Source organism: Corylus avellana, chromosome 10, assembly GCF_965113065.1.
Source record: "Corylus avellana chromosome 10, dhCorAvel1.hap1.2, whole genome shotgun sequence".
Lineage (NCBI taxonomy): Eukaryota > Viridiplantae > Streptophyta > Magnoliopsida > Fagales > Betulaceae > Corylus > Corylus avellana.
The window spans coordinates 14,989,481-15,015,828 of record NC_142499.1 but is presented as its reverse complement, the minus strand read 5'-3'; the positions used below and the strand labels follow the sequence as shown (position 1 = coordinate 15,015,828).

General features: G+C 35.1%; 1 protein-coding gene across 2 annotated transcripts; it reads left to right on the top strand.

Moving 5' to 3' along the window:
* Positions 1 to 4,812: 4,812 nt before the first annotated feature.
* On the top strand, positions 4,813 to 18,546 carry EDA30 (O-fucosyltransferase family protein). 2 transcript variants are annotated; one of them, XM_059572748.2, is made up of 11 exons: positions 4,813 to 4,963; positions 5,429 to 5,683; positions 5,813 to 5,894; positions 8,213 to 8,283; positions 8,361 to 8,449; positions 8,550 to 8,793; positions 11,887 to 11,999; positions 12,389 to 12,479; positions 12,805 to 12,933; positions 16,299 to 16,852; positions 17,624 to 18,546. In XM_059572748.2, the coding sequence occupies exons 2-11, from the start codon at positions 5,516 to 5,518 to the stop codon at positions 18,069 to 18,071; spliced, it is 1,989 nt and encodes a 662-aa protein (XP_059428731.2). In that variant the 5' UTR covers positions 4,813 to 4,963; positions 5,429 to 5,515; the 3' UTR covers positions 18,072 to 18,546. The 2 variants fall into 2 exon arrangements, with proteins under 2 accessions (XP_059428731.2, XP_088367253.1); XM_088511127.1 differs by lacking the exons at positions 4,813 to 4,963; positions 5,429 to 5,683; positions 5,813 to 5,894 and having other exon boundaries at positions 8,232 to 8,257.
* The last annotated feature ends 7,802 nt before the right edge of the window (positions 18,547 to 26,348 follow it).

Sequence of the window (26,348 nt, the reverse complement as noted above, 5' to 3'; positions counted from 1 at the left end):
CTTGAAAAAGTCAAAAGTGAAACCTCACCCTCTAAAACTGTCCAAGTCATTAGAAAAGACAAACAAATAATCACATATGAAACAACAAGTGAAACACAAAGTTCAGAATCTGAACAAACTACAGATCAAAAAATACAACAAATTGAACAACAATTCAGCGAATTCCAAGTTAATAGAATGATTAGACCAATGCCTAACACCCCCAATTGGTACTCTAGACCTACACCACCAAACATTCAATATGAAGAACGAAATGTTTTTAACCAATTCTCAGTCTCTACTGACAAGATTTATGAATGAAATATTGATGGTTTATCTGAACAAGAAATTTTAAATAAACTACAGCAGATGTCAATAGTTACTAATAATTACCTTACAAATTCAAAAAAAACTAATGCAGAAATTGTAGACATTTTAACATCAGGATTTACGGGAACATTAAAAGCTTGGTGGAAAAAATACCTAACTGACGCACATCGTAGTGAAATAAAATATGCAGTTCAAAAAGATGAAGAAGGAATCCCAATTCACATAACAGAGGAATCCCCGATGGAATTAATGTTTTAATTTACACCATAATGAAACATTTTACAAGAATCCCTAGTAATGTTACATCTAGAATTCATGATCAACTAAGTAACTTTAGATGTTCAACCTTAAGTGATTTTAGATGGTATAATGTATAAAGATTTTTTATGTCAAGAGTAATGTTAAGAGATGACTGTAAAATGCCTTCTGCAAAGAGAAATTTATCAATGGTTTACCTAACCTATTTGCCCATAAAATCCGTGAAGAATTAAGTAATAAAACTGGAATTATAGAATATGATAATCTCACCTACGGAGATATCATAAGTACAATAAGTAAAATAGGATTAAAAATGTGTATAGACATGAAGATAAATAAAAACTTGAACAAAGAAAAAAGAGAAGCAAAATATGAAATGAGAAATTTTTGTGAACAATATGGCTTACCCCTTATACCACCCTCTAGAAGAAAACATAAGGATAAATACGCAAAAAATAGAAAACCCTACAAAAAAGGTTATAGAAAAAACAAAAACTTTGAACCAAATGAATATTACAAGAAAAATAAAATAGCAAGAAAATATTACAAAAAACCAAAAAACGAAAAATATGATAAAAAGAAAGTAAAATGCTTCAAATGTGGAAAAACAGGCCATTACAAAAATGAGTGCAAAGTAAAAGATAAAATCAACAAATTAAACATTTCCAACAAAAAAAAAAGAAGATTTGTATAAAATCTTAGAACTCAGAAATTCAGATTCTAGTGACAATGAAGATGAAATTTTTAACACCTCAATAGATTATGAATCAAGTCAAAATTATAGTAAATCAGAGATAGAACTAGGTTGCAAAGATTCATGTTGTAAAACAAAACTTGAGATAAATGTACTAACTAAACATGAAGAAATGCTAATTGATTTGATAGAAGGAATAGAAGACCCAGAAACTAAAGCCAAATACCTTAAAAAATTCAGGAGTAATTTAATAAAAAATGAAACAAAAAATGGACCAACAAAAATTACAGAACCACACATTAGTATTGATAAAATCCTCAACAGATTTAAATCAAAACAAAGGGAAGTAACCCTCCAAGACTTACAGCATGAAGTCAATCAAATCAAAATAGAAATAAAAGATTTAAAAGCCAAAAACAAAGAATTGGAATAAGAAGTAATGATTTTAAAGATTAATAAAAAAATTTCTGAATAGAGTCAATTTGAAAGTGAACAAGAATCAGAAGACGAAAAATCTACAAAATTTTTAACCAAAAGTTTAATCTTCAAAGAAACTCCAGATGAAAAATACTTAAACATAACTGATAGAATTCTTTTCCAAAAATGGCACTCTAAAGTAACAATAATTGTTAATGGTGAATTTGAATATGAAGTTATACCTTTGATAGATTCAGGTGCAGATTTAAACTATATTCAGGAATGAATGATACCTACTAAATATTATTCAAAAACTACAGAACATTTATCATCAGCCAATGGCAGTGAAATGCAGATAGATTACAAGTTACCTAAAGTACATGTCTGTCAAGATCATGTTTGTTTCAAAACTTCATTTGTCCTAATAAAAAACATGCCTGATTCAAATGTCATATTAGGGAATCCCTTTTTTATGTCTTTTATATCATTTTACTACAGATCACGAAGGAATTACCACATAAGTTGTAGGAGAAAAAGCAAAATTTAAATTCTTCAAAAGATCCCATACTAAAGATCTCAATATGTTAAAAGAAGTTTCAATTTTTAAAACAATTAACACTTTACAGAATAAGAGCAAGCAATTGAACTCCCTAAAAGAAGAAATTAAACATAAAAGAATCGAACAACAACTATCAAGTGACATCACTTTACAGAAAATTGAAAGATTCAAAGAAAAAATACAAAATAAAGTTTGTTCTGATCCCTCCAGTGCCTTTTGGCATAGGAAAAAACATATTGTAAAACTTCTGTATGTAAAAGATTTCAGTGAAAGAAATATTCCTACTAAAGCTAGACCCATCCAAATGAATCAAGATTCAATGGAACTTTGTAAAATTGAAATTAAAGAATTGCTTAACAAGGGAATAATTAGAAAAAGCAAGTCCCCTTGGTCCTGTTCAGCCTTTTACGTATAGAAAAATGTAGAGTTAGAAAGAGGAGCTCCAAGATTAGTAATAAACTACAAACCTCTTAATAAAGTCTTACAGTTGATAAGATATCCAATTACAAACAAAAAGGACCTGATAAACAGAATAGGTCAAGCCAATGTTTTTTCAAAATTTGATATGAAAAGTGGATTCTGGCAGGTCCAAATCCATGAACAAGATAGATACAAAACATCATTTGTTATATATATATATATATATATATATATATATATATATATATATATCAAATATGCATATTTACAATTCTCATGAAATATATTTTGGATTACTATGAACTTTATTTTGTGAAAACGTATCTTAATTAACAAGAAAATCAAATGATGATACTTGTAAAAGCATACATATAAAAAACATATAAAATTAATTGCATCGTATGATATGGTACACCAGTACATGCGAGATAATGGCCATGGACTTACTATACAGGTTAACTCTATGGTCAAATATGTATGTGTTTATATGGGCCTTGGATCTAATGATTTTTTGTGATCAGCGCAACCATGTTTGATTGGTTGGTCACTATAAAACATACATCATTAGTAGCATGTGCTACCCGAAGTTGAACTTGATCGAACTGCAAGTGATGGAAGGTAGCGTACAATATCAGGGACACTAGTATTGTATTACGAGTTCCTTGGGACATTGTCAACCTTACCGGGAAGGGGTAATATATCGAGTATACCATAATTTTGAACTATGACATGACTCTCATATTATAGCATATATTATATCTATATTGCATCCATGATAAACTGTCACTTCACAATGATGCATGTGATTTATAAACAACTGAGTTCTCCATATAATAACATGTACGTTATGTGCATTTATGTTCACTAAGTCATTAGACTTACTCTTGTATTTTTTTTCTTCCTCTTTTCCCCTTATATGTATATCTGTACTGTTATAAATAGTTTAGAAGAATATGGATACCGCGAAGCATCCGATTACTGTGGATGACTTAATCCGGGTGATGCTTAAGGACTTATTGCGAGATTAGGTGGGTATTCATGGTAACTAGTATTTTTTGGTGATGTTGTAGGCTTAAGAGCTTGATGTATGCTTATATATTAAGGTATAGTATGAATCCCTTGTAACGGTGATATGTATAGTATGATTTTAGCTAATGTGATGATTCTTGATAGATGCTCTGGTTGTAATGATTAACGTTGGTAGAATCTTAATATTTTCGTTGCTTAGTATTATCTTTTTGAGGAGTAGAGATCCCTAAGTCTTGTTCATTGCGAGATAAGGCTAGAAGACGAACCATAAAGTTAATTAATGTTCAGGGCGTTACATGTCATTAGCCTTATATAGCATCAAGTATTTTGGTCAAGTATATTCATTCTTCCTAAGGAGGTCATTGCAACCATGAGGCCGAAGTTTAATAGTTTTTTATTGGGAGGTAATGATACTGATCATGCTAAAGCAAAAGTAGCATGAAATTCCATTTGTGTGCCAAAAGAAAGAAGGTGGATTGGAGTAATGCTACAAGTCCATCTCGTGTTACTCTTGTATCCCTCAAAGAATGATGTGGCTCTTAAAATCACCATTGAACTTGTAAATTAATCATTATTAAATTTTGATCAAATGGTAATTTTAAGAGCCATATCATTCTTAGAGAAACAAGAGGGACTTCTAGAATTACTTGTGGATTTTGGTTGAAAAAAATTGAAAGATTGGAACAAGGCTGGAACCTTAAACACATATGGAATATTTTTGCATAGTCTAAATCTTTATAGATAGGTAACTCGGATTAGGGAGTATTTACAGAAAGGGAAAAGCTTAGGCCAAGTGAATATACCAGCATTATGTTCTTGGAGTCGGGCAAAGTTATTCAAGCTTACAGTAATTTTGAAAGTTATTTATGAGCGGAAAAATTGAGTAAAGAATTGGAAGTAAATATAGTATTATTTTAAACTTAATTAAATTACAAAATTATTCTTAAATTATAATTGTTTTTTTAATTTTAAAATAGGAGTATTTTGAAAAATTTTCACTCCTCAAATATATTTTTTTCATTATTTTATTTTCCTACTTGCTCCAATAAAAAAAAATAAAAATAAAAATAAAGGAAAGAAAAGGAAAGGAAAGGAAAAAGAAAATCAGAAAATTGAAGCGAACAAATCCAAGATCCGGACCAAAGCAACAGTGAAGTACTTCCTCCAGCATAGCACGCATCTCTTTCAAGTTCGTTTGTTCTTCTCTGTCTCTCTCCCTCTCCGTTGGAGCTTTATTCATCCTTGGCGCACCAAAAGACAAAACGATCAAATTTCAGGTATTCCTCCTCAGTTTCAGTCCTCTTTCTTCTTTCTCTGCGTGTCTCCCAATTCCACAGAATTCAAATCTTTTTCTTGAGAACCCATTTCCTCCGCCATTCCAGGCTTGGAGAAGAAAGTAAATTCCGAATCTTTAGATTTAGCGTTTCTTTGCCATTTGAATTTACTCTTTGGTTTCTTTCAACTTCTTTTTCTTTAGCCAGCAGCAATTAGTGCATTCTTATTGTTATCATCTCCTTTTACTGTTAATCTTTCTTCTTGAAGCTTTGAGTTGTAATTTAAATGTTATTCTCTCGGAGATTTTGTTTAATCTTGGATTTTTTTTCGTCTCCCATTACATTTTCCCAGTAACCAAACATGGCGTAGTTAAGGGTTTTTGTGTGATTGATTCTTGATCGTTGAATTCTGTTGTGCGAATCACACTTGGTGTTGATACCTGTTTGTGATATTTCTTCTAAATGCAGAGGTTGATGTGGATTCAATTCTCACTTGGAAATTGGAATTGGAGTACTGGGTCATTGGGAATGCATTTCCATCTTTGACGAGCCAAGATGATAATCAAATCTAAGATAAAATGGGTTACTCTTTCCCTCCTCACCTTATCTTTGCTATCTCTGGTGGCCCACCTTTCTGTCACAAAATTTTCGACTGTCGATTTAAGGCAGTACAGTGCAATGTCCGGGTTGCATGCCGATTTTCCTAATGTGGTAGATAAAAGGGTAGGCTTTGATAAGTTGCTTTATGATAGTGTCTTACTCATACACATTTATATGTATATGCATGTATTTTTAGGTATTGATCAATGTATTTGATGTGTTAGCTTCCTTTTTTTGTTGGCAATGTTACAGTTTAGGAATAAGAAGATATGGGGTGTTGTACAGTCGTTAGAGTTATTGCAACCTTACGCAAACCCCAGAGGCAGCTATCCTGGTAATAATTATGCTCAAGCAGCCTATTATAAGTTGATGTTCCTCTTTTTATTTATTTATTTACTTTTTTAAAATTTAAATTTTATTATTATAATAATAATTATTATTATTCATTTCATATAGACCGTTGAGAAGGTATGCCAGATTGCTCTTTTCTAAAAATACCATTCAATTCACCTTGTTGATGTGATCTGTAAATAGCTACCTTTAGTTTCATGAAGATGGATAGCCTTCAAATGACTGAATTTAATTATAGAATCGAGCAACTATGCTATATGACATGTTTTAACTTGCTAAGACCAAATAAGTTGCTCCTTGTTAATGCTGGTGATAGGATGATGATGATAGTGGCATTTTAGTTGCCAATTCAAAGTACCTTATCTTAAGTATTTGAAGTGGCAGTGCAAGCTCGTTTCCCACTTTGACCTTTATGTTTCTTAATTCATCTTTGTATAAAATGATGTACTGTCCTGTTGGGTTCTCTATATTTTGTTCCTTAAATCACAGTAGTATAGCTTTGGAATTTGATGGTTACGACAAACAGGATTGCCTCATGTTGGGACTTGGGTCTGTGCTTGGTAATTTGAAATGCATCTGAGATAGAAGCAGCATACAATGTCTATACGATTGAAATTTTGTTGAAAAAAAACAAAGTCAGATACTTATCGAGAATCTATGCACGTTTAATGTCAAAAGCACAAATCAAAATAAGAGGAACATACATAGGATTATGAAGTTTTTATCTTCCCTTGATCATCTTTTACTCCATTGCAAAGTTGCGAAAAACTAGTGGGAATCAATTTTCAGTCTTTTTGGGATAGAGTGGGTGATCCCCCACTAGGTGGTGGAGTTGTTGGCTTGTTGGAGAACTTAGTTTGAAAGCTATTGCAATATAAAAGTTTTGAAGATGATTCCTTTGTGCTTAATGTGGTGTATTTGGAGAGAACACAATGCTTGAAACTCCACAGATTATGAGAGGACGGTGATAATGTTGAAAACATTATGTTCAAATCTCTTTTTGCTTGGATGACTGCTTACAACTGTTATCGCTTTTCTATTTTTCTTTAATTTTCTTGTTATGTGTTCTTTTTCTTAATCAGATATTTCTCTTGAATACTTTCTGTGTACTTAGGTTGCACCCTCAACTTCTTTATGAGATTAGATTACATAAAAAAAAAAAGAAAAAAGGTTTTCATCTCCCCTTTCCCAATCTTTCTTGGATGAGACTGGATATTTATGTTAGGTTTAGAATCCTAGCATATTGAATCGGTTTTAAATGAGCTGAAATGCTTAAATGTATTTGGAAAGAAGAATTTGGATTCTTTTGAATTGAAGATAATTGCTTCTTTTTTTTCCCCCCAATTGAAATCTAAGACAGTTGTAAAGATATTTATTTTAACATATTGGTTCTGAGTTTTTTGGTTGTTTAGTTCTGAGTTTCTTGTACAAGATTATAGAGTATTTCTTTGCTTTGCTCTGCAAGAGACCATATAAAATCGTAAGATTTGTGTTCTTAATGACGTGCTGCAGTCTGTATTGTGCTATATGCTCCACAAGGATATGTGTTGTTGCCCAAGTATTAGGCACAAGGTGTTGAGCAGAGTTCTGATATCATGGTTTTTTGTTGTTTGTTTTCTATATATAATTTATGCCTCTAATTTGCTCCAACTAACCTTGCTGCTCCTCTTTCCTACACAATTATTATTTTTGTGACTTTTTTTCCCTGTACTGCACCCAAAATCCTTGTTTGAGATTGAAAAACGAGTTGTTTTGAAATCATATGGACAAAAATTATGTTTTATTTCAAAGTATTTTGGCCTAGTTGCAAGTTTGCTTTTATTCATTTGTCTTGAGAGTGGCCATTTCATGCAAAAGATGCAGAGGGGTAGGGCTCCATGTTTAGGTGGAACCAGCACTAGGTAATGGCACTGAGTTTGGAAGGGTGGAAGTGAGATTTCATGAAAACTCATTCTAAGAAATGGCTGATCTTGACATACTATCTTTTGCAGATCTTTAAATAAGTAAATTTCGGCCTTATAACATATCTATTTTTATTCATTTTCTTTTCGTACTTTTTCTTAGCCATATATATTGAAAAAGTCAAATGAACAGTTCTGGTGGGTTTGTTTCTTTTAGCTATAGAAATGCTAGTTTTGAGGCTTCTATCATATGAACAAATTCTGTGAACTAAAATATCATAAATTGATGAAGACTGTATTTTTAACAGTTTACGTTAAATAGAGGCTAAATTTTCTCAAACTGACTTTTGTTTATCAAGGATTTCATGAGCTTCAACCATAAATCTTTCTTTCTTTGCAGTTCCAAATGAACAGAGCAATGGTTTCATATATGCAAAAATTTTTGGTGGGTTTGCAAAGATTAGATCGTCGGTATGATTCATCAATGTGTAAAATTCATCTAATTTAATCTTCTATAAAGAGTTCATAACAGTTGTGTTATTTTCTAGATATGTGATCTGGTTGCCATATCCAGGCTTCTAAATGCTACTCTTGTCATTCCAGAGATTCAAGAAAGTACTCGTTCAAAAGGAATTAGGTATTTCTTGCTTGTTTTATTGATCAGTTGTTTTGAAATGAGTTTTTTATGCTATTCATCATGTAGGTTTTTGTTCTTACACTTTTTATTTGTCATTCAGTTTTAAATTCAAGAGTTTTTCCTATCTCTACGATGAGGAACAGTTTATAATGTCACTAAAAAAGGATGTCATCATTGTTAAGAGCCTTCCTGAAAATCTAAAGGCAGGAAGGAGGAGGAGTGAATTTCCTACCTTTAGGCCCAAAAGTTCAGCTTCTCCAAAATATTATATTGAAGAAATTCTACCAAAGTTAAAGAAAGCCAAGGTTATTGGGTTGCTTCTTACTGATGGTGGATGCCTGCAGGTAAATATTTCTTATGTTGGAACCTGTTTCCTACGAAAAAGATCTCTAGAAAATTTCTATCTAGTTATGTTGGTTAGTTCCATAGGTGAATCTCCATGGAAATTCCTTGGTGCTTGTATTGCTGATTTCACTTCTCACTATCACTTTTTGATCTGTCGCTGCTTTTCTACTAATGGAATGAACTACTAACTTGCTCAGAAAAAAAGAAAGAAAGAATGAACCTCTAACTTTTACTTTGTCATTGTGCTTGTTAAGTATGGAGATACAATGGGTCCATTTTTATCGGGAAACATGGCCATCATAAGAAAAAGTGGTCATGAAGCTCCTCTAAGAGTCTGCCTGTTCTATTATTCAGGGTCCTGTTTCTTGTTCTCAATTTTTTTTTTCCCCTCAAGTATGTGGTCGGATCATTCCAGTAAATTTCTTCTGATTTTGGAAACTGACATATCCCGATGTTCTGTTAATTTGGGATTCCAATTTTGCAGTTGTGGTTGCTTTTAGTGTTGGGTTACTGAGTTCAAAAAGTGATAGTTATTTCATTTTTTTATATCATGGTTAGATACCAGAGACTCTGACCTGAAGGTTTTGAATATAGCTGACCTTGCCTGTGGTTTCTATAATATCATGAGCTTTCCTTGAGGTTTGAATGTCATTTATTGACCTTAAACTTGATTTTATCTTTACCCTTTTTTCTCCCCACCTTTCACCTTTCTTATGCTTGATGTGCAAGTATCACTCTTAATTGACAGCTAAATAGGGTAAACTTTGTTTTCTTGCCATTTCTTGTTCGGTATGATGATAAATTGCAGGGAGGTGAGTGGAGCCTCCCCTTTCTTTTGGCAACTTGATTCACCAACAAAAAGGAACAGAGGTTTAAAAATAAGCCTAAAGCAGGTCAACTACTTGAATTCACTTTAAGTTTTTTTTTCATTACTTTTTTTAATTTTTAATTTTTAAAAATAAATAATCGAATATCATTAAAAGTGTAAGGTGCACCCAAGTACATAGGAATTATACAATAGAAAACACATTAAAACATATTTGTGCTTGTGTTTTTGGGTTGAGGAGGCACCAAGGCTATAATGGCACTAATTATTGTTTTCTACAATAGCAATCGTGAATAATAGTTTAAGATGCCATTACAATGCTGGAGCAGGAAGAGAAGAAGGAAGATACAAGTCTGTAATACCACCAAACCCCTTTAATTTCTACGGTATAGAGATGGTGAAGAATAAAATGGTAATATGTTAGAGTCATGGTTTAACAGGGACTTCATTTAACAATGAGATGGAAATTTCTTCAGAGACTTGCTGATTTCCAAATGGTTAAGAGATGAATTAGGACAAAGGTCTGGCAATTAGTTAGCTTGAGCTTATCCTGTCCTGCCTAGCACTCAGTTTTCAGGCTGAAAGCTTTGAAGAGTTGTGCAGCTCATAGCTTTTCCTGGAGAATCCTGAGAGAGGCCCTCTTGTTTGGCATTTATCTTTTTTCTCCTATCCACCAATGAGCCAAGGATATCAAAATTGGATTTGATGGTGCAAAAGCAATTAAGATAACTTCAAACAAAGTCTTTTCATTTTTTAACTGTAGCTATTATCACTCTGCCTATTTAAAGTCTCAAATCTCCATAGTGTGAAGTTTTCAGGTTTGCCTACTGGCTCTGATAAAAAAGGGGGTTGCTTGTGAGTTGGCAGTTTTCTCCACTTTGATGTGTCTTTAATAGTCCAAAAGCACGGTTTTCCTATGTGCTCTTTGAGCTCCTTTTCAAGGATGGTTTTTATAGGGAGAACCAAAAGGTGAAAGATTTTCTTTAAAGCATGAGAATGAAATTTGGCCTAAAATAGAGCTTTCAGTTCAATTTGGGCCTAGGTTTGACCATTGCAGAATTTTTTTGATAGATAGTCTTATGTTGCTGATTTATTCCGTTACGTTACTTCCCTGATAAAAAATTGCTTCTCTGGCGAAGTTTAACTTTCCAGCCCTCCTTGTTAATGTTAGTTTTTTTAAGTCTTGTTGATTGCTAAATTAAACAAAGCAATAACTGCTTCAATATTTTGGCTAAATATTTCCAAAATCAGTATTATAAAAAGAAACACGATAAATCACCATGGCTCCTGGGGTGATTTTATCATTTTATTCAATTGCTTAATGACTATGAATTGGGTGCTTCTGAATCGGTGGTTCCTCTCTAGATGCTATTTCTTTGTTGAGCTCATCCTAAAATCTTTTTTTTTTTTTTTTTTTTTTTGGGGGGGGGGGATTGGTTTAGTTGCTTCCATTGATACTAATTGTCAGATCACTTTCGGATTCCTCCCAGACTTTTGGACGACTCTTTATGGTGCCAATTTTCCAGCATCTAATGACTATAGTTCATATGCTTTTGCATAGATAGGGAACGACCATTTCAAAGGAGCATAATTATTTAGTCTATGTTATGGGTTGAGAAAGGAGGAAAACAGAAAACTGACTTTTCTTGGTCATTCTCTTTTTGCTTATGCAATAGGGTTTTGTACAAATATTTTTTTAGATCCTTGTATCCTCCTCTTGGTTGATATTATGGAAAAGATAGACTACAGAATTATTTCCTTATTTAAGATGGAATTGATCATCATAAGTTTCAACACTTTCTCTCTCTTAACATTATTGGGCAATTGCCAGTAATCAACTTATTATTTATAATCACTCTGTTGCATACAGCTCTGGGTGAACAAGAAAGATATATGTTAATGTGTGAAAAATAATGTGCAGTCACAGTCTCTACTTTAGTGGATTTTGGGGATGTTGGATTAAATGCTTCATCATAATCATGTTTCGATGATTTAACATTTTACCTCTATTTGCTGTTAGGTGGCCCTCGAGTTCAATTTATTCTAGTTCTCAAAGTTATCATTTCCAGCATTTGTACTGGTTTCAATTTGTAATATGTGGGCTAATTTGTGGTTGGGAGGTCAAGTATGCATGCCTTCAATTTTTTTTATTGGGTTTCTAAGAGCATGCTTCCATTGAGTTACATCGCTATGTTTTCATTTATTTAGATCTCTTTAGTATTAAACTGTAAGAATCCACTTCAAGCAATTCTCATCTTCTTTTCAGTCCATCCTTCCACCTAGCATGGCTGAGTTTCAGAGGCTTAGATGCAGGGTTGGCTTCCATGCACTTCAATTCCGGACAGATATTCAGATTCTTGGGCGCCAGATGGTGGAGAGGTATGAATCACGCCACCTTCCGTACTGCAATGACTTTTATTGGATCAAATATTGATGTATAGAAGACTGCAATTTGTACCCGGGTTGCGCCTTTCGCTTTTTAATGATATTTTGATTATTTACCAAAAAAGAAGAAGACCGCAATTTCTATTTTTGCATCAAAATTTGTGCTGGCCTTTGCTTCTGTGGGGCAATAACATGATAATGTTTTGTGTGTGGAAAGAGCATTAGCTTGCCAACAGAGGGTTTCCAATGAAAGGTTGCCAAAAAAAAAAAAAAAATTGCTAAAATAAATTACTGTTATCTATCCTTATAATTGTGCATATAAGTCCACAAGTCTCAGAAATTTTCTTGCACTTCATGAGTATGAGTTTTGTGCTTGTCCACAGGTTACGAGGGTGGGGCCAACCTTTCCTTGCTTTTCATCCTGGCTTATTGAGAGATACCTTGGCATATCATGGTTGTGCAGAACTATTTCAGGTAAGCTGTTTGAGCCCATTTCTCTGGTCTATTGGGTCTTTTATGTGTCATTGTCGAGAATCAAGGTTTCCATTTAACTACTCTTAAGTCTAAGCCAGTTCATGTGTAAATTATTCTTTGTTGTTGTTTCCTTTAAATTTAATAAAAAAATCCATTGTTTGGACTTTCTTTAAATGAAAAAAAAAAAAAAAAAAAACAAAAAAAAACAAAAAAGTGTATTTACCATGCATCTCCACCTCAATTATAACTCAGGAAAACTAACCAATGTATTTATTCACTTCTCTAGCTTTCCTCAGTTATCTTGTTAACGCTGTTACTTTGGTAGGATGTTCACACTGAACTCATACAATATCGGAGGGCACAGATGATCAAGCGAGGAATTGTTAGTGAGGAACTAAGTGTGGACTCTCACTTGCGTAGAGAAAATGGTTCATGCCCTCTCATGCCTGAAGAGGTATGCTCAGTACTAAAATTTCACTTACAAATTATGTTAACGTAAGCATTGTACTTCATTTAACCCAGACTGGTGTTAAGTTTGTCTTGATTCCGCTGGTAATTCCAGAAATATCATTTTTGGTCTTTATTGACAATTCCTGGTACTGCACACAATATTTCATTCGTTTTAATTTAGTAACTGGACCTAACTTGTTCCCAAGTATCAGTATCCTTTAGCATGCTAACCTAAGAAAATTCCATAGTTGAGAACTTGAAACACTAGGTGTTTTATATGCGAAATGCGATGGATCAGCTTTTAGACATTTATGATAACCAATTGAGGGTGTTTGGATGTTTAAATTATTTAAGCTGGTATGAGTTACTTGTTAAAGTACTTAGTGCCCTCATTTATGTTGAGATTAACAAACAGTCTCAGTTAAATGTTATATAAAATGTATTTCAACACTTATATTTCTATGGAAGGTCCATGTCCCTTCAAGTAATAATATACCTTAAGAAAATTTATGTTACAATGTCGTTGTGCTTGCACGCATCCAGTGGAACTAAGAAACTTGTGGAGAAGTAAGTTACCTAAAAGAACTCAAAAAATAGAGATTTGTTCTTTCTTATATCACCTTTTTGCCTCATCACTGCCCCAAAAAGAATTGGAAAATAAAAGAGATAATGTCAACAACATGTGGCAAGAATGAGAAGGTACTGTTGTTATGGGAGTTGGTTCTCAAGCTTTCTCCACATTTTGGACAAAAACATTTTTTATATATAATATTATTATGTTAAATTTTGTTGAGTTGTTAATTTAGGTGCATTTCATTGTGTTCCATCAATTTAGGAAGTAGAGTTAGAGTCATCATATGACTTTTACAATCGAAAGCGTAGAGGAAGAAGTTCTTGATTTTCTCCTCGCTTTTTTCTGGTAGGAATAATCATACTCTCTCTCTCTCTCTCTCTCTTGTTGGGCGTGCCCTCGCATACTGACGTCTACTGTTGTGTAAGTTGGGATCGGTTCCGTCTCCAACTCTCAGTTTTGATTGTTGTGTGATGGGGTACTCGAGTCAATTTTTCTTTGAAGCCAAGACGTATGTGCTTTTGGCAAAGGAAGGATGTCCGGTGTTAATTTTAGTCAAATGGAATATGGATGTCTCTCGTGTTGTGCATTTGGAAAGGCAAGTGTGGTTTGGTTGTCGGAGGCAGTTGAGGCTTTGATTTGCAGAGGAGGGCTGAGGGAGTTTGTGAAGTCTTGGAGGGTTGGCAGTACTAGTTTCATGGTGCAAAGGTGTTCAAACTGACATGGTTGATACTTGAAGTTGGCAGAGTATGGCAGTGGTGGGCGGCGTGGCTTCATTGTTCTACCGTTGGGCCAAGAAGGTCAGTGATAGAAAAGATGTGTCCTTGAGCAGCGAAAGGTTGCAGCTTTTTTTCGAGGAGTCCTCTGGTGGTGGTCAAAAAAGATGTTACTTTTGCCCAGCCATCATTCGGTGGTGGGTATGGAAAGGTCAACAACCTCTAGTTGGGTTCTGTAGAAGGTGGAGGATATTCGTGACTGTGTGGGATCTTGTGATGGATTGAAGGGGAATTCATGGCGTTGTTAACAGCCGTTGAAGCGAGTAATAATTGTGGGGAGTGGGTTTCCATCTCCAAATCATTCAACAAAGGACTATGGGAATTGAAAAAACTGGCTTGTTCCATTAATTATGATTCGATGGGTGGAAGTTCTAGCAGAAGCAGGGTCAAGGTGGGGGGTGACTCTGTTATTCCATGAAGCCTAAATTGAGGGGGAAGGCATTTGTTTGGGGGAGACTAAATTGGAGTTTATGTCGTGGAGTATTGTGTGGGGTTTGCAGTAATGTAGAATGGTGTTGTTTGGACTCAAAGGGGGATTCCATTGGCATTTTGATCATGTGGGATTGTAGGGTGGTGGAAAAAGTCGAAGAGTGTGTGGGGGAGTTTTTGGTTGTGGGGGGACTTCAACGTTTCTCACTTTCCTAGTGAGAGACCAGGTGATGCCCGCTTTAGTCCAGCTATGGTTGGGTTTTCAGACATTCATTTTTGAGCAGGAGCTTCAAGATAGTCCTCTGGTAGGAGATTCTTTTACGTGGTCAAATCCCTTGGTCTATAATTGATAGATTTCTTGTTTCCCCCAAGTTGGAAGCCCAGTTTCTTGAGTTGACCCGGAAGAGGTTGCCTAGACTGTCTTCGGATTATTTCCCCATCCTTCTTGATTTCAGAGGTCTTCATGGAGTTAGAATATATTTCAAGTTTGATAACATGTGGTTAAAATTAGAGGGTATTGTAGTTAGGGTGAAATGGTGGTGGACTTCCTATCATTTTCAAGGTTCTCCAATTTATATTTAGCCCACAAATTTAAGGCTTTGAAAGTTGACTTAAATGCCTGGAACGAGGAAGTGTTTTGTAATGTAGAGAAAAAGAAAAAGCATCTTATGGAGGATTTACTCGGTGCACTCTGTGACAAGTGCACAGAGTCCTTACATCATGTGGCCAACTCGAATAGGAGGAATAACTCTATTGATCTGTTGGAGGTTAATGGTACAGTCTCTTCATATCAATCTAAGATGATCACATTATGCAATTCTACGATAGCTTGTTCACCAAAGGACATAGTTGGAGGCCTAGGTTGGTTGGTCCTTTTGTTTCCTTTGGGAGAATGGGGCCATCTGGTTGGAGAGACCTTTTGAGGAAGATGAGGCATTTGCGGTGGTTAAAGCCTTGAATGGTTATAAGGCCACGAGCCTGAGCCCTGGCAATTTTACCATGGCATTCTTCCAAACTTGTTGGGATGTTTTTAAAGTCGATATCATGAGTGTTTTTTCTTGAGTTTCATAGAAGTTTGTTCAAAAGAGGTTTCAGTGCCACCTTCATCACTCTTACTACAATGTCTTTGTTCCCCATGCTAGCACTCCTTCCCCTTGGAGGAGTATTTGGCAGAATAAGGCTCCCTTGAGAGTTGCATTCTTTGCTTAGTTGGCTGCCTTAGGGGAGATTTTAACTATGGATACTCTTAGAAATCAGCATGTCATTGTGGTTGATTGGTGTTGTATATGTAAGAAGAGTGGAGAGTCTGTGGACCACTTTTTACTACATTGTGAGATGACTAGTGCCCTACGGAATGCCTTCTTCAGCCCTAGAGGGTTGGCGTGAGTTACGCTTATTGTGCAACAAATCTTTATTATGCACACATTTGTGGCCTTCCATTGGTTTTCACTTTTGTGAAAATAATGGAGAATTTGTGGAACAATTCTCCCAATGTTATTCAAAACATGCATGCCCCCCTTTTCTTTTGCCGATTACAATTTTACTATGGTTATTTTGAAGTGCATTAATTTGTTGTTGACAAAACCTTTGCAGGTTGGAGTCCTCCTTCGAGCAATGGGCTATCCTCCCAGGACAATAATATACCTAGCAGGTTCTGAAACTTTTGGTGGTCAGCGTGTTCTGATCCCTATGCGTGCCATGTTTGCCAACTTGGTGGATCACACTTCGCTGTGCAGCAACAAAGAATTTTCCGACTTGGTTGGACCTGAAACACCACTTCCTCTAGATCTTTTCCAAATGCCTCCTGCCAAAAGTGATGAACAACTTAAAGAAGAATGGAAAAAAGCTGGTCCTCGGCCTCGGCCTCTTCCTCCACCTCCAGATAGACCTATCTATCGACATGAGAAAGAAGGCTGGTATGGTTGGATTACAGAGACTGACGCAGAGCCAGACCCTTCACCCCTGGATCTGAGGACGCAAGCACACAGGTTACTATGGGATGCTCTAGATTATATTGTCTCTGTGGAGGCAGATGCATTCTTTCCCGGTTTTAACAATGATGGCAGTGGATGGCCAGATTTCTCAAACTTGGTCATTGGACAGCGATTGTACGAGACTGCTTCTGCTAGAACATACAGACCAGACAGGTAAGATGTGCATGAAAGTGATATCATGAAGTGTTTAAGGGGTTGCCAAAGATGTTCCATGGGAACTAAAATAGTCAATAGTGTACAAGAAAAACGGCAATATAGTCCAAAAATACCATAGACTCTAGATCCTTGTGTTGTTTTAACTTCATTTTTTCAATTGGGATTTTATTTGTGTTTTTCTGTTTGTATATATGGAACCTCTTTTACATATATTTTTATTATGTGATAATAAAGTTATTGCCAAAGCTGTGCTTCTATTTGTAGCGTTTGTACTGTTGTATCCACATCTACATTTGTGTGCGCACATAGACATGTACATATAATATTTTTGCGCATCATATTTCATGGCTATCTGCGGTTACTATTTTATCCGATCATTATACTTCTTTCACGAAGTGTTTGGCTCTCTATCTGTTGGACATCTCTGTTAATCGATTTTCCTCTTCAGATTGGAATTTTGTTTTTTATTTTTTTCTGAGCAGAAGTATTAGGTATCTGCCTTCTCAAAGAAAAGGCTTAGCAGTTTTAACCTTAACTTTCTATGAAGTATGAAAGAGTTGTGTTTCCCTTAGACCAATCATTAGTTACTACTTTTAAGTAAACCATTTTTGTTATTGCTTTCTGTATCTTTCTTTTATATATATATATATATATATATATATATATATATATATATATATATATATATTTCACTACCAGAAAAGCACTTAAATTTGTGCATGCTTTTATCGAGAATTATATTCTGACACTATCTGGTTTTTCAAACAGGAAAATTCTTGCAGAACTTTTCAACATTACCCGTGACAATATGTTCCGCCCCAAGCATAATTGGACACTCTTAGTGCAGGAACATCTTAACAAAAGCTTGGGTGAGGAAGGTCTCGTAAGGCAGTCCCTCTCTTCAAAACAAGCTTCATTCCTTTCACACCCACTCCCTGAATGCGCTTGTAGAGTATCTTCTGCTGAGGCTCCGACTCAGGTAAAAGGCGACGACAGCCGTATTCTATATGGAGGGGAAGATGAGTGCCCTGAATGGATGCAACATGGTGAAAGAGCTGTTTCCTTAGCTGGAGAAGAAGGGGGTAAATTGGATGAAAATGAATTCCAGGAATATGAAAATGATACAGAAGAACTACCAGAATCTTTTGACAGTGGTGGTAAAACTAACGTGACTCTGGTCTGGGATCAGGATGAGGAAATGGACCCAAATGACTAGAATTGGGTTTGCATATACTACACTGCTTCCTTTTTACCATTTAAAGCGGCATATTCCGATTTCTTCTGGAGTGAAAATTTTTGGAGGTACAGGGTAAACTAGCTAAAGTTTATTTTTTCATTTCACAGTTCTAACTAGGCCTCTCGGGGGAAATCAGCACTCAGATTTGTTCTTTATGCATATTCATTGGATCCTCCTGCAAAAGGAAAACAGAAATATATGATTACTGCACTGGAAGAAATATCGACGTGGTTATGGCAAGCTGACAAGAAGAAGTCCCACAAAAGGAATATGCTTTCCCCGTGGGGAATGTTAAAGGATTTGGGGGGGTTCGTTATATCTTTTTCTGGTGCAGAACACACAAGAAAAAACTACATACTGAAATTATATGCCAAGTTCTTGGGCCACTTTGTTGTAATTTTGCAATACAGAACAACCAAGGAAAGCTACATACTGAAATTTTGATTCCAGTTTCTGTCTCTCTCTCTCACTCGCGCGCGCACACACGGAGTTGTGTTGATGGGACACTGTGCAGTCAGTTCCATATGAAAAACGCATAATAAATATATTTATTTTAAAAGGTAATGATAGATACAAAATCAGGACTCTTAGTCTTATTCACTTTAAGAATTTTTTATTTTATTTTAATAATTTATTTACAACCTTCTAGTTAAACCATCAAAAATACTTTAATAAAATATATGTTTTGAAATAAAGTTATGTTTTTCGAATGTTTGAAGTTTTCTCCGGAACGAACGACGTCTCTACTCCGAATGTTTGACCGTTTCCTCGTAAATGTTCTATTTTTTTCTATTGAACGATTGATGACAGTTTGCATGAAAAATATTAAGAGAGTTTGTAACTTCTTGTGCGCTCATATATCCTATTTAAGGACCTAGGATAAATCCTAAGGTTTCATTTCGTCCAACCTTAGAGAGACAGAGAGAAGAGAAATGAGCCAATTGGGAGGTTTTGTTCCTGTATTGTTTTGAGAGGTTTCTTTATTGTGGGAAGAGAGCAAGAGAGCCTAACCCAATCTTAATCTTCAGTTTTTATGCATAATTATTGTTGTAATTTCCTTCCTTAAACATGAGTGGTTTTTATTTTACTTATTGTAAAGTAGCATTTTTTTTAATATAAAGGGAAAGTTTAGTTCTTCCACGAATAGTGTAAACTCAAAGACGGATTTCATTTTTATGTCCAAAAGAGTTAAAACATCTATATTTCAGAATCTTAAAGCATCTTTCCTTGGTTAGTTAGCCATAGATTTTGATTAAGGGAGCAAATCATGTACCTTTGATGTTATACAACAATATACGAGGCCATGCTTAATTAATTTAAATGTTCGTGCATGATGTATGATGTTTATTAGGGCTTCTAAGATCAATAGAAGTTTTGTTTAAGCTTGTAAATAGAGTGTAGAGGAGGTTCTTATTAGATTGTAGTTCTAGTATTAGTCGAACATTTCATCATCCAGGCCGAATGATTGATCCTTGTTAGTTGAATGATCGACCCTTGATACCGAATGTTCGATGTAGGTAGTAACTGATAAATTAGGGTTTCAATGACATACTTAGGGTTTGATCGCATGATTAGGGTTTACGTGCAATTAAGGTTTTCGGTGTGGAATGCGTCTAATAGTAGAATATAATTGGAGTGACATGGAGGTTAAGATGTTCAAGAGTGACATATGGAGGTTAATTGGAGTGACATATGGTAGCCCACATTGGCGACTTTGGATTAGCGAAGTTCGTTTTTGAAGCATCACATAATCCCTGCAAAAATCACCATGTCAGATTGTTTGTTAGGTGCGTTGACGGGTTATGTTGGGTACATTCCTCCAGGTATCTTTTCAAACCTGCAATAACTTGGCTCTAGTTTGACACAATAAACATGTACGAGAGGTCAAGCCTAATTTTGATAGGACCAAGTCTAATTTTTAAGTCTAATATATATTATAAGGGAAAATTTCAATACCAAGGACCATGGGAAATTAGTGCTTCTTTTTATTTCATAAAAAAATATAAAAAATAGTTAAATAGTAGAAAAATTGCATTAGTGGATGAATTCTTAAGTTCAGGAGACTATAGTATATTAGTGATCATGTATTAAAAAATTACAGAGTATGGGATGGGTGGCCAAGTTTCCGTACTTGGAGATATTTACAGCTATGGGGTACTCTTGCTAGAGATATTCACTAGGAAAAGTCCTACTGATGACATATTCAAAGATGGCCTAAGCATTCACAAGTTCACAACAATGGCTTTGCTAGAACGTGTCATGGATATAGTGTACTCATCAATGCCCATTGAAGTAGGTGATCAAGAAGAAGATGATGATGAGACAATTAACAATGACAAAAGAAACCGCAATATCCAAAATTGATCATCATTTCTATGCCAGAAGTAGAGTGAAGAATTGCTTGGTCTCAATGTTGCAGATTGGATTGTTATGCTTTCCAACATCACCTCATGAGTGGTTGCCCACAAATGATCTCATCAACAAAATTAGGGCAATTAGAGACACAATTTACCAAAGTCCAGCGTACATTGCCAACTGATGACAAACGTAACTATGTATTATTACACCACACGTCAATAAGATGACAACCACCCAAATGCATGGTCAAGCTGAAGTTGAAGTCCTTCAAGTCTGAAGTTGAATTCCTTCAATTATGAAGTAATAGATATGTGCATGTTAGGTTTTTCACTGTTATCATTTGTTTCTTATCTTCTATTTTTCTTATCGAATAAGTGGTAGGACATTATAAGGTGATGTAATTTGAACCGATTATTTCATCCATATGATTATTTAATTCACTCAAACCCCCTATATGATTTTGGTCCCGAGCTTGACCATGCAAATCATCATTATCTTCATGATGCCCTTTACGCTTCCCACCATGATTATTATCCCGATCTATCCTCTGCGAAATCCGAGAGATCAATTCTTGATTCTGCCTCTAGAGGATCTCCATGTCTTTAGACATACGTAACATGTGTGCTTCCAATGAGGCAATTCGACCATCTGGATCATTGGAAGTTCCGGGCTATCCGCCTTGAAGATTTGGGTCAAGAATACCTTCTTCCTAAGATCTCTCGAACGTGTAGTCACCAGCATGACGAATTTGTTTATACGAATTGAAATAAAGTTCTCACAGACGGCGCCAAATTGTTGGGATAGTTTTCGAGATGGATGACTCAGCAATCCGAGAGATATAATTTGCAAAATGAGAAATAGGATAAGAGCTTGCTGGGTGTGCCGGCGAGAGATAGCTCCGATGTTTAAGTCAGTCAACTATTTTCACAAAGAGAAAGCAAAGGAAATTTTAGGTGTAATTAACCAAATATCTTGCTGGAGCTTCCCTTTTATAGGCATCAAATGGCAATTATAATCAAGTAGTGGCCCCTGAATTCTTGGCCCCACGTTCCCGAGAGTCCTTTGCGAGTGATGTTGAAACCGTGGATAATGGCAATCGTGAGATCATGGGAGGTGGCCTGTCACGGGATCGTGGGTGCTGTTGATGGCTCAGTCATGTTTGTACAAAATGTGGGTTTATACTCTTTAACTCGGCTACGTTAATTTAACAAATGGCTTGGCTTGGTACCTTCAACTCGGCCAGGTTCAATATGAACGTGGTCTTCACTCTTTAGACAGCTGGTTCTCCACTATGCCCTCATGGGCTAGTACGAATTGGTCTAGGCCTTTTATTAATGGGCCCACATAGTGTTTATTGGTTTGGGGGCCCTAACTATTGGTATTTGGCTGATCCATTACCCAACAAAAATTACTACTCATTAATCATGTTCGCCTTTATTGTATATACATTATGAAAATTATAGAGGAAATGTTTACCCATAAAATAGAAAAAGAAAAAAAAATTAAAAAAATAAGAAAGAAATACACTCCATTGCCCTATAATTCAATAAGTGCACTTCATTCTAGCCCTTTATCGATTCTCATGCTCTCGCAACTAGGGATCATTATAGATAGGAGTGAAAAGACGGTTACAGTAAACGGTTATTGGCTAAAACCACTTACTGTAACTGCCTAAGTGGTTAACGGTTAATAACCCTAATAACCACTAACTATTATTTAAATAAAAAAAATAAAAACAAACGACGTCATTTTTATGGTAATATGATAATACCCTACTACATCAGACATCATTTATATATATATATATGAGAATAACTTCTATAAGGTCTTTACACAAATCAAGACCTTTGTGCCAACCAATAAGAGGCTGACACTTCAGCTTGGAACAAGAGAACAAAACACCGGATCATACCAAATTTAAACCCTAAAAAAACTCTTCATCTACTTTTCACATTAACCATACATCCGCCGCTGCAACACTACCCATGTCGGCAATTTATTCTCTCTCTCTCTCTCTCTCACACACACACACACACATCTACGGATCTACCCCCCAAGCCGCACCACCCACCAAGCGGCCGCCGCCAACTAGATGCTGGACGCCACCACCCATGCCGGTAAGTTATCTATCTCTATCTCTCTCTCTCATCAACCGCCCAAGCCACCAAATCTCTTAACTTCCTCTCTTTCTCCAGATCTACCACTCAACCATTGATGCATTAATGCCCAACTATGAGATCTCCTCAATTTTGCACTACCATGCCCACCGCAATAAGCTTAGACCAAAACCGCCATGGATGTTGCTTGATAAAATCAAGATGAAGAGACGGAAGAACCTAACAAAGCTTTGTGCGATGGAGTTTGTGCCATCTAGGGCGGCGACGTCCGGCTTCCGAATGAGCGGCGGTGGTAGCATGATGGATGGTTAATGTGAAAAAAGTAGATGAAGAGTTTTTTTAGGGTTTAAATTTGGTATGATTCGGTGTTTCGTTCTCATTTTGTTATCTTGTTCTAAGCTGAGGTGTCAACCTCTTATTGGTGGGCGCACAAAGGTTCTGGTTTGTGCCAAGACTGTATAGAAGTTATTCTCTATCTTTCTCTCTCTCTCTCTGTGTCTCTCTCTCTCTCTCTCTCTCTCTCTCTATATATATATATATATATATATAATAGCCGAAACCTTCTCAAAAGTGCCTTAATATTGCGACATGTGACATAAACCGTTTTTTAAAAAAGACAAAACCGGTTTTTTAAGAGTGGAACCAATTTTTACTTAAAAAACCAGTCACTAAATTTATGTAATTAAGGGCATTTAATAATATTTCAATAGTTTTCCGTATATAAATTATTCAATAAATTAAGTATTATTAATGTCTAAATCCAATAAAGAAACAAATAATACAAATCATACTTTTTTCCTCTCTGCACGTTTTCATATTTATTAAGTAGTGAACTGGTCCTTTTAATATATGTATTAATACCTTACTTAAAAAACCATAATTAAAATCTAATATATGCGATTTAAAAAAAAAAATCAAAAACCATAAAATTGGTAGTGCGTGTATATATATATATACTTAGGAGCTATATATATAGAAAAAACCATATATTGGATCTTTTTTTAAAAAAAATAAAAAAAAATAAAAAAGAGAAAGAAAAAGAAAGAACCATTTATGTTATAATCATTGTGGTTCAATTCTTACAAAAGTGGTGGACAAAAGGGTGTAAACGAGCCGAGTTTGGGCGAGGTTTGCTTGTCCGAGCTCAGCTCGTTTAAATTTTACTCGTGTTCGAGCCGAACTCAAGGACGAGCCAAAAAATTGAGCTCGAGCTCGAGCTCATAACAAGTCAAGCCGAGCTGAGCTAGCTTATATCCTCCCTCTTATATTTTTTTTTTTTTTTTTTTTTTCTAAATATAAACTTTAAGTACTTTTAAACATCTCAAAAAGTCAACTTGCATATAAGTATTTGCTTAGCCTGCTAGCCGAGTATGGAGCCTAAGTCAATACAACATTATAATTAGTTCTAAAGAGAGAGGATATGCATCATTTTATAGATAAGCAAACTTGGGGATTGGTGTTTTCTTAGCAATGTGAGGCAAGTTAACAGGTTGTATTCAGACAGCAATGGGACAACACCCCCTACAATATATATATATATTCAACATCTCTCTCTCAATGTTTTTCACTAATCATAGCGCATTTTCCACCCCAACTCTCAATTCCCACTCTCTCACTCTCGCTTACTAGACATACAGTGATCCCAAGTGTTTGGGTATGTTTTATTTTTCAATAGTTTTGCCTTTTTCAATCTCCCTCAATAATTTCTGCTTGATTCTTCTTCCTTTCGTTTGAGTTTGCTCTAACTGAATTTGGGTCTTTTTAATGATTGCTCTCTCTCTCTCTCTGATCACGACTAAGTGGAGAAAGCTTGTTTTTGTTTGGGTGAAGAATACGAGTAAGAGAGGATCAGAGATGGAAAGACGGGGAGAGAGAGAGAGAGTAATGTTAAAAAAATTATATACATATATTTGTTATATATGTATGTGTGTGTATATATATATATATATATATAAGTTATATAATATATTTATTATTATTGAGTAATAATGACTATATTGTTAGTTACTTAATATAAAAAATATGCAAGTCGAACCTAATAAGTAAGTCGAGCCTTATACAATTTTACTAACGAACCTATCTGAGTCAAGCTGAGCTTGCTTCGTTTAATATTCGAGTCAGGATTTGTGTTCACGAAGCGCCTCATTTAATAATCGAGTCGAGCTTATACGAACCGATCCTGAGTTCGGTTGCGAACACCCCTAGGTGGACTTGGTGCTCAGAAAAGTATACTATTTTTGATCTAATATATTATTATTTTTTAGAGTGGGTTTTAGATTTAAATTTTTTTACTCAATTTCTCTTATTTTCTTATTTATTGTCTTTCATATCATATATTATCTCTCTAAAACTCTCCATACACCCTAAAAATACTATAAATTCACGTAATCCAGCTAACTAACAATTTATGAATTTCATTGTAGTGAAAGAAAGTATACAAAAAAGATAGTTATTTTTTTATTATATGAGTATTTTTCATTTTTTGTTTGTTTGTCTTTATTTCTTGTGGTTTTATTCATCCGTTTCCATTTTTTTGTTCAAATTTACATATATTATATTTTTATCTCTACTCTAACAGTAGTTTCTTTTACCGTTTTACGTATATATGCGAATTAAGGTAGTCGAAAGAAAAATGTGTTTAAATCTTGAAATTAAATTATAATGATTTACTCAAATAATTTTTCGAATTTTTTGCTTTTGAGAGCAAAGCACAACACAAATTTATTTGATTATTGTCTAGAAAAGGAATAGAAATGCTTTTAGAATACCAAAAAGATAATTAAGTATTGAACATGACGTAAAATAATTTATTTGGTTGCATTAAATATTGAGCGAAAGATTTTGTTATTTTTGTATCTATAAAAAAAAGATTTGTTATTTTGCTTTGTATTATTTTTTTAAATGTCCAAAATTATATGAGTTTTTTTTTTTTTTTTTGTATTGTATTGTATTGTATTGAAATATAATAGGTATTTGTAATACCCGGACAAAAACACTTGTTTTAAAAGGTTAATGATTTACTATGAAATAGCTAGTGTTTTTATAAAACAAGGTTTTATAACAGATCTAAACCTTTTACAAGAAGCCCAACTCATTAAGACTTTTTGAAGCAAAAACCCACAATCACCCTCACTGGCCGAACATACACTAGGGGACCACCCAAGCGTACGCTCTTGACTTAAGTGCGAGCGCACGCTAGGAGGACCACTACGAGCACTCGTTGACCAGTCTTCGAGCCATTGGGCAATACCTCAAACGTACGCATGAACCCTTTTATCCATTGTGTAATAGTACTCGAACACTCGCCCAATAGTACCTGAGTGCTCGCTGACAGTCTGAAAAGCAATTTTAATCAATTCTCCACCTTTTCAGACCAAAGCACACCCCAAGCCCCTATATAAACCATGCCCTTCGACTTCAGCCTCTCCTTACACCAAGAAAAACCCAACCCTATCTTGGTGCCTTTTCATCCTCTAAGGTAACTTCTTGTCCAAACAGCTAGCATTTGACCCATACTTCTCATGTTGTGTTCATGCAAGTTTTAAAGATGCTTTGGCAAGTTCTTGCATCGATTTTCTTGCAAAGACCAAAAACATTTTAAAGAGTTTTAAACCACCTTTTATCTCTAGGGTTTGCATGATAGTATGATGTGTTACTTTGCATGTGTTTACTAGGAGCCTAGAATGGGTTATACCACGCCTTAGAAGTATAAGACCCCGTTTGGAGCTTTTGCCCGAGAGTTCTACTCTTTGGCCGAACGTACACCCATGGGGTCGCGGGT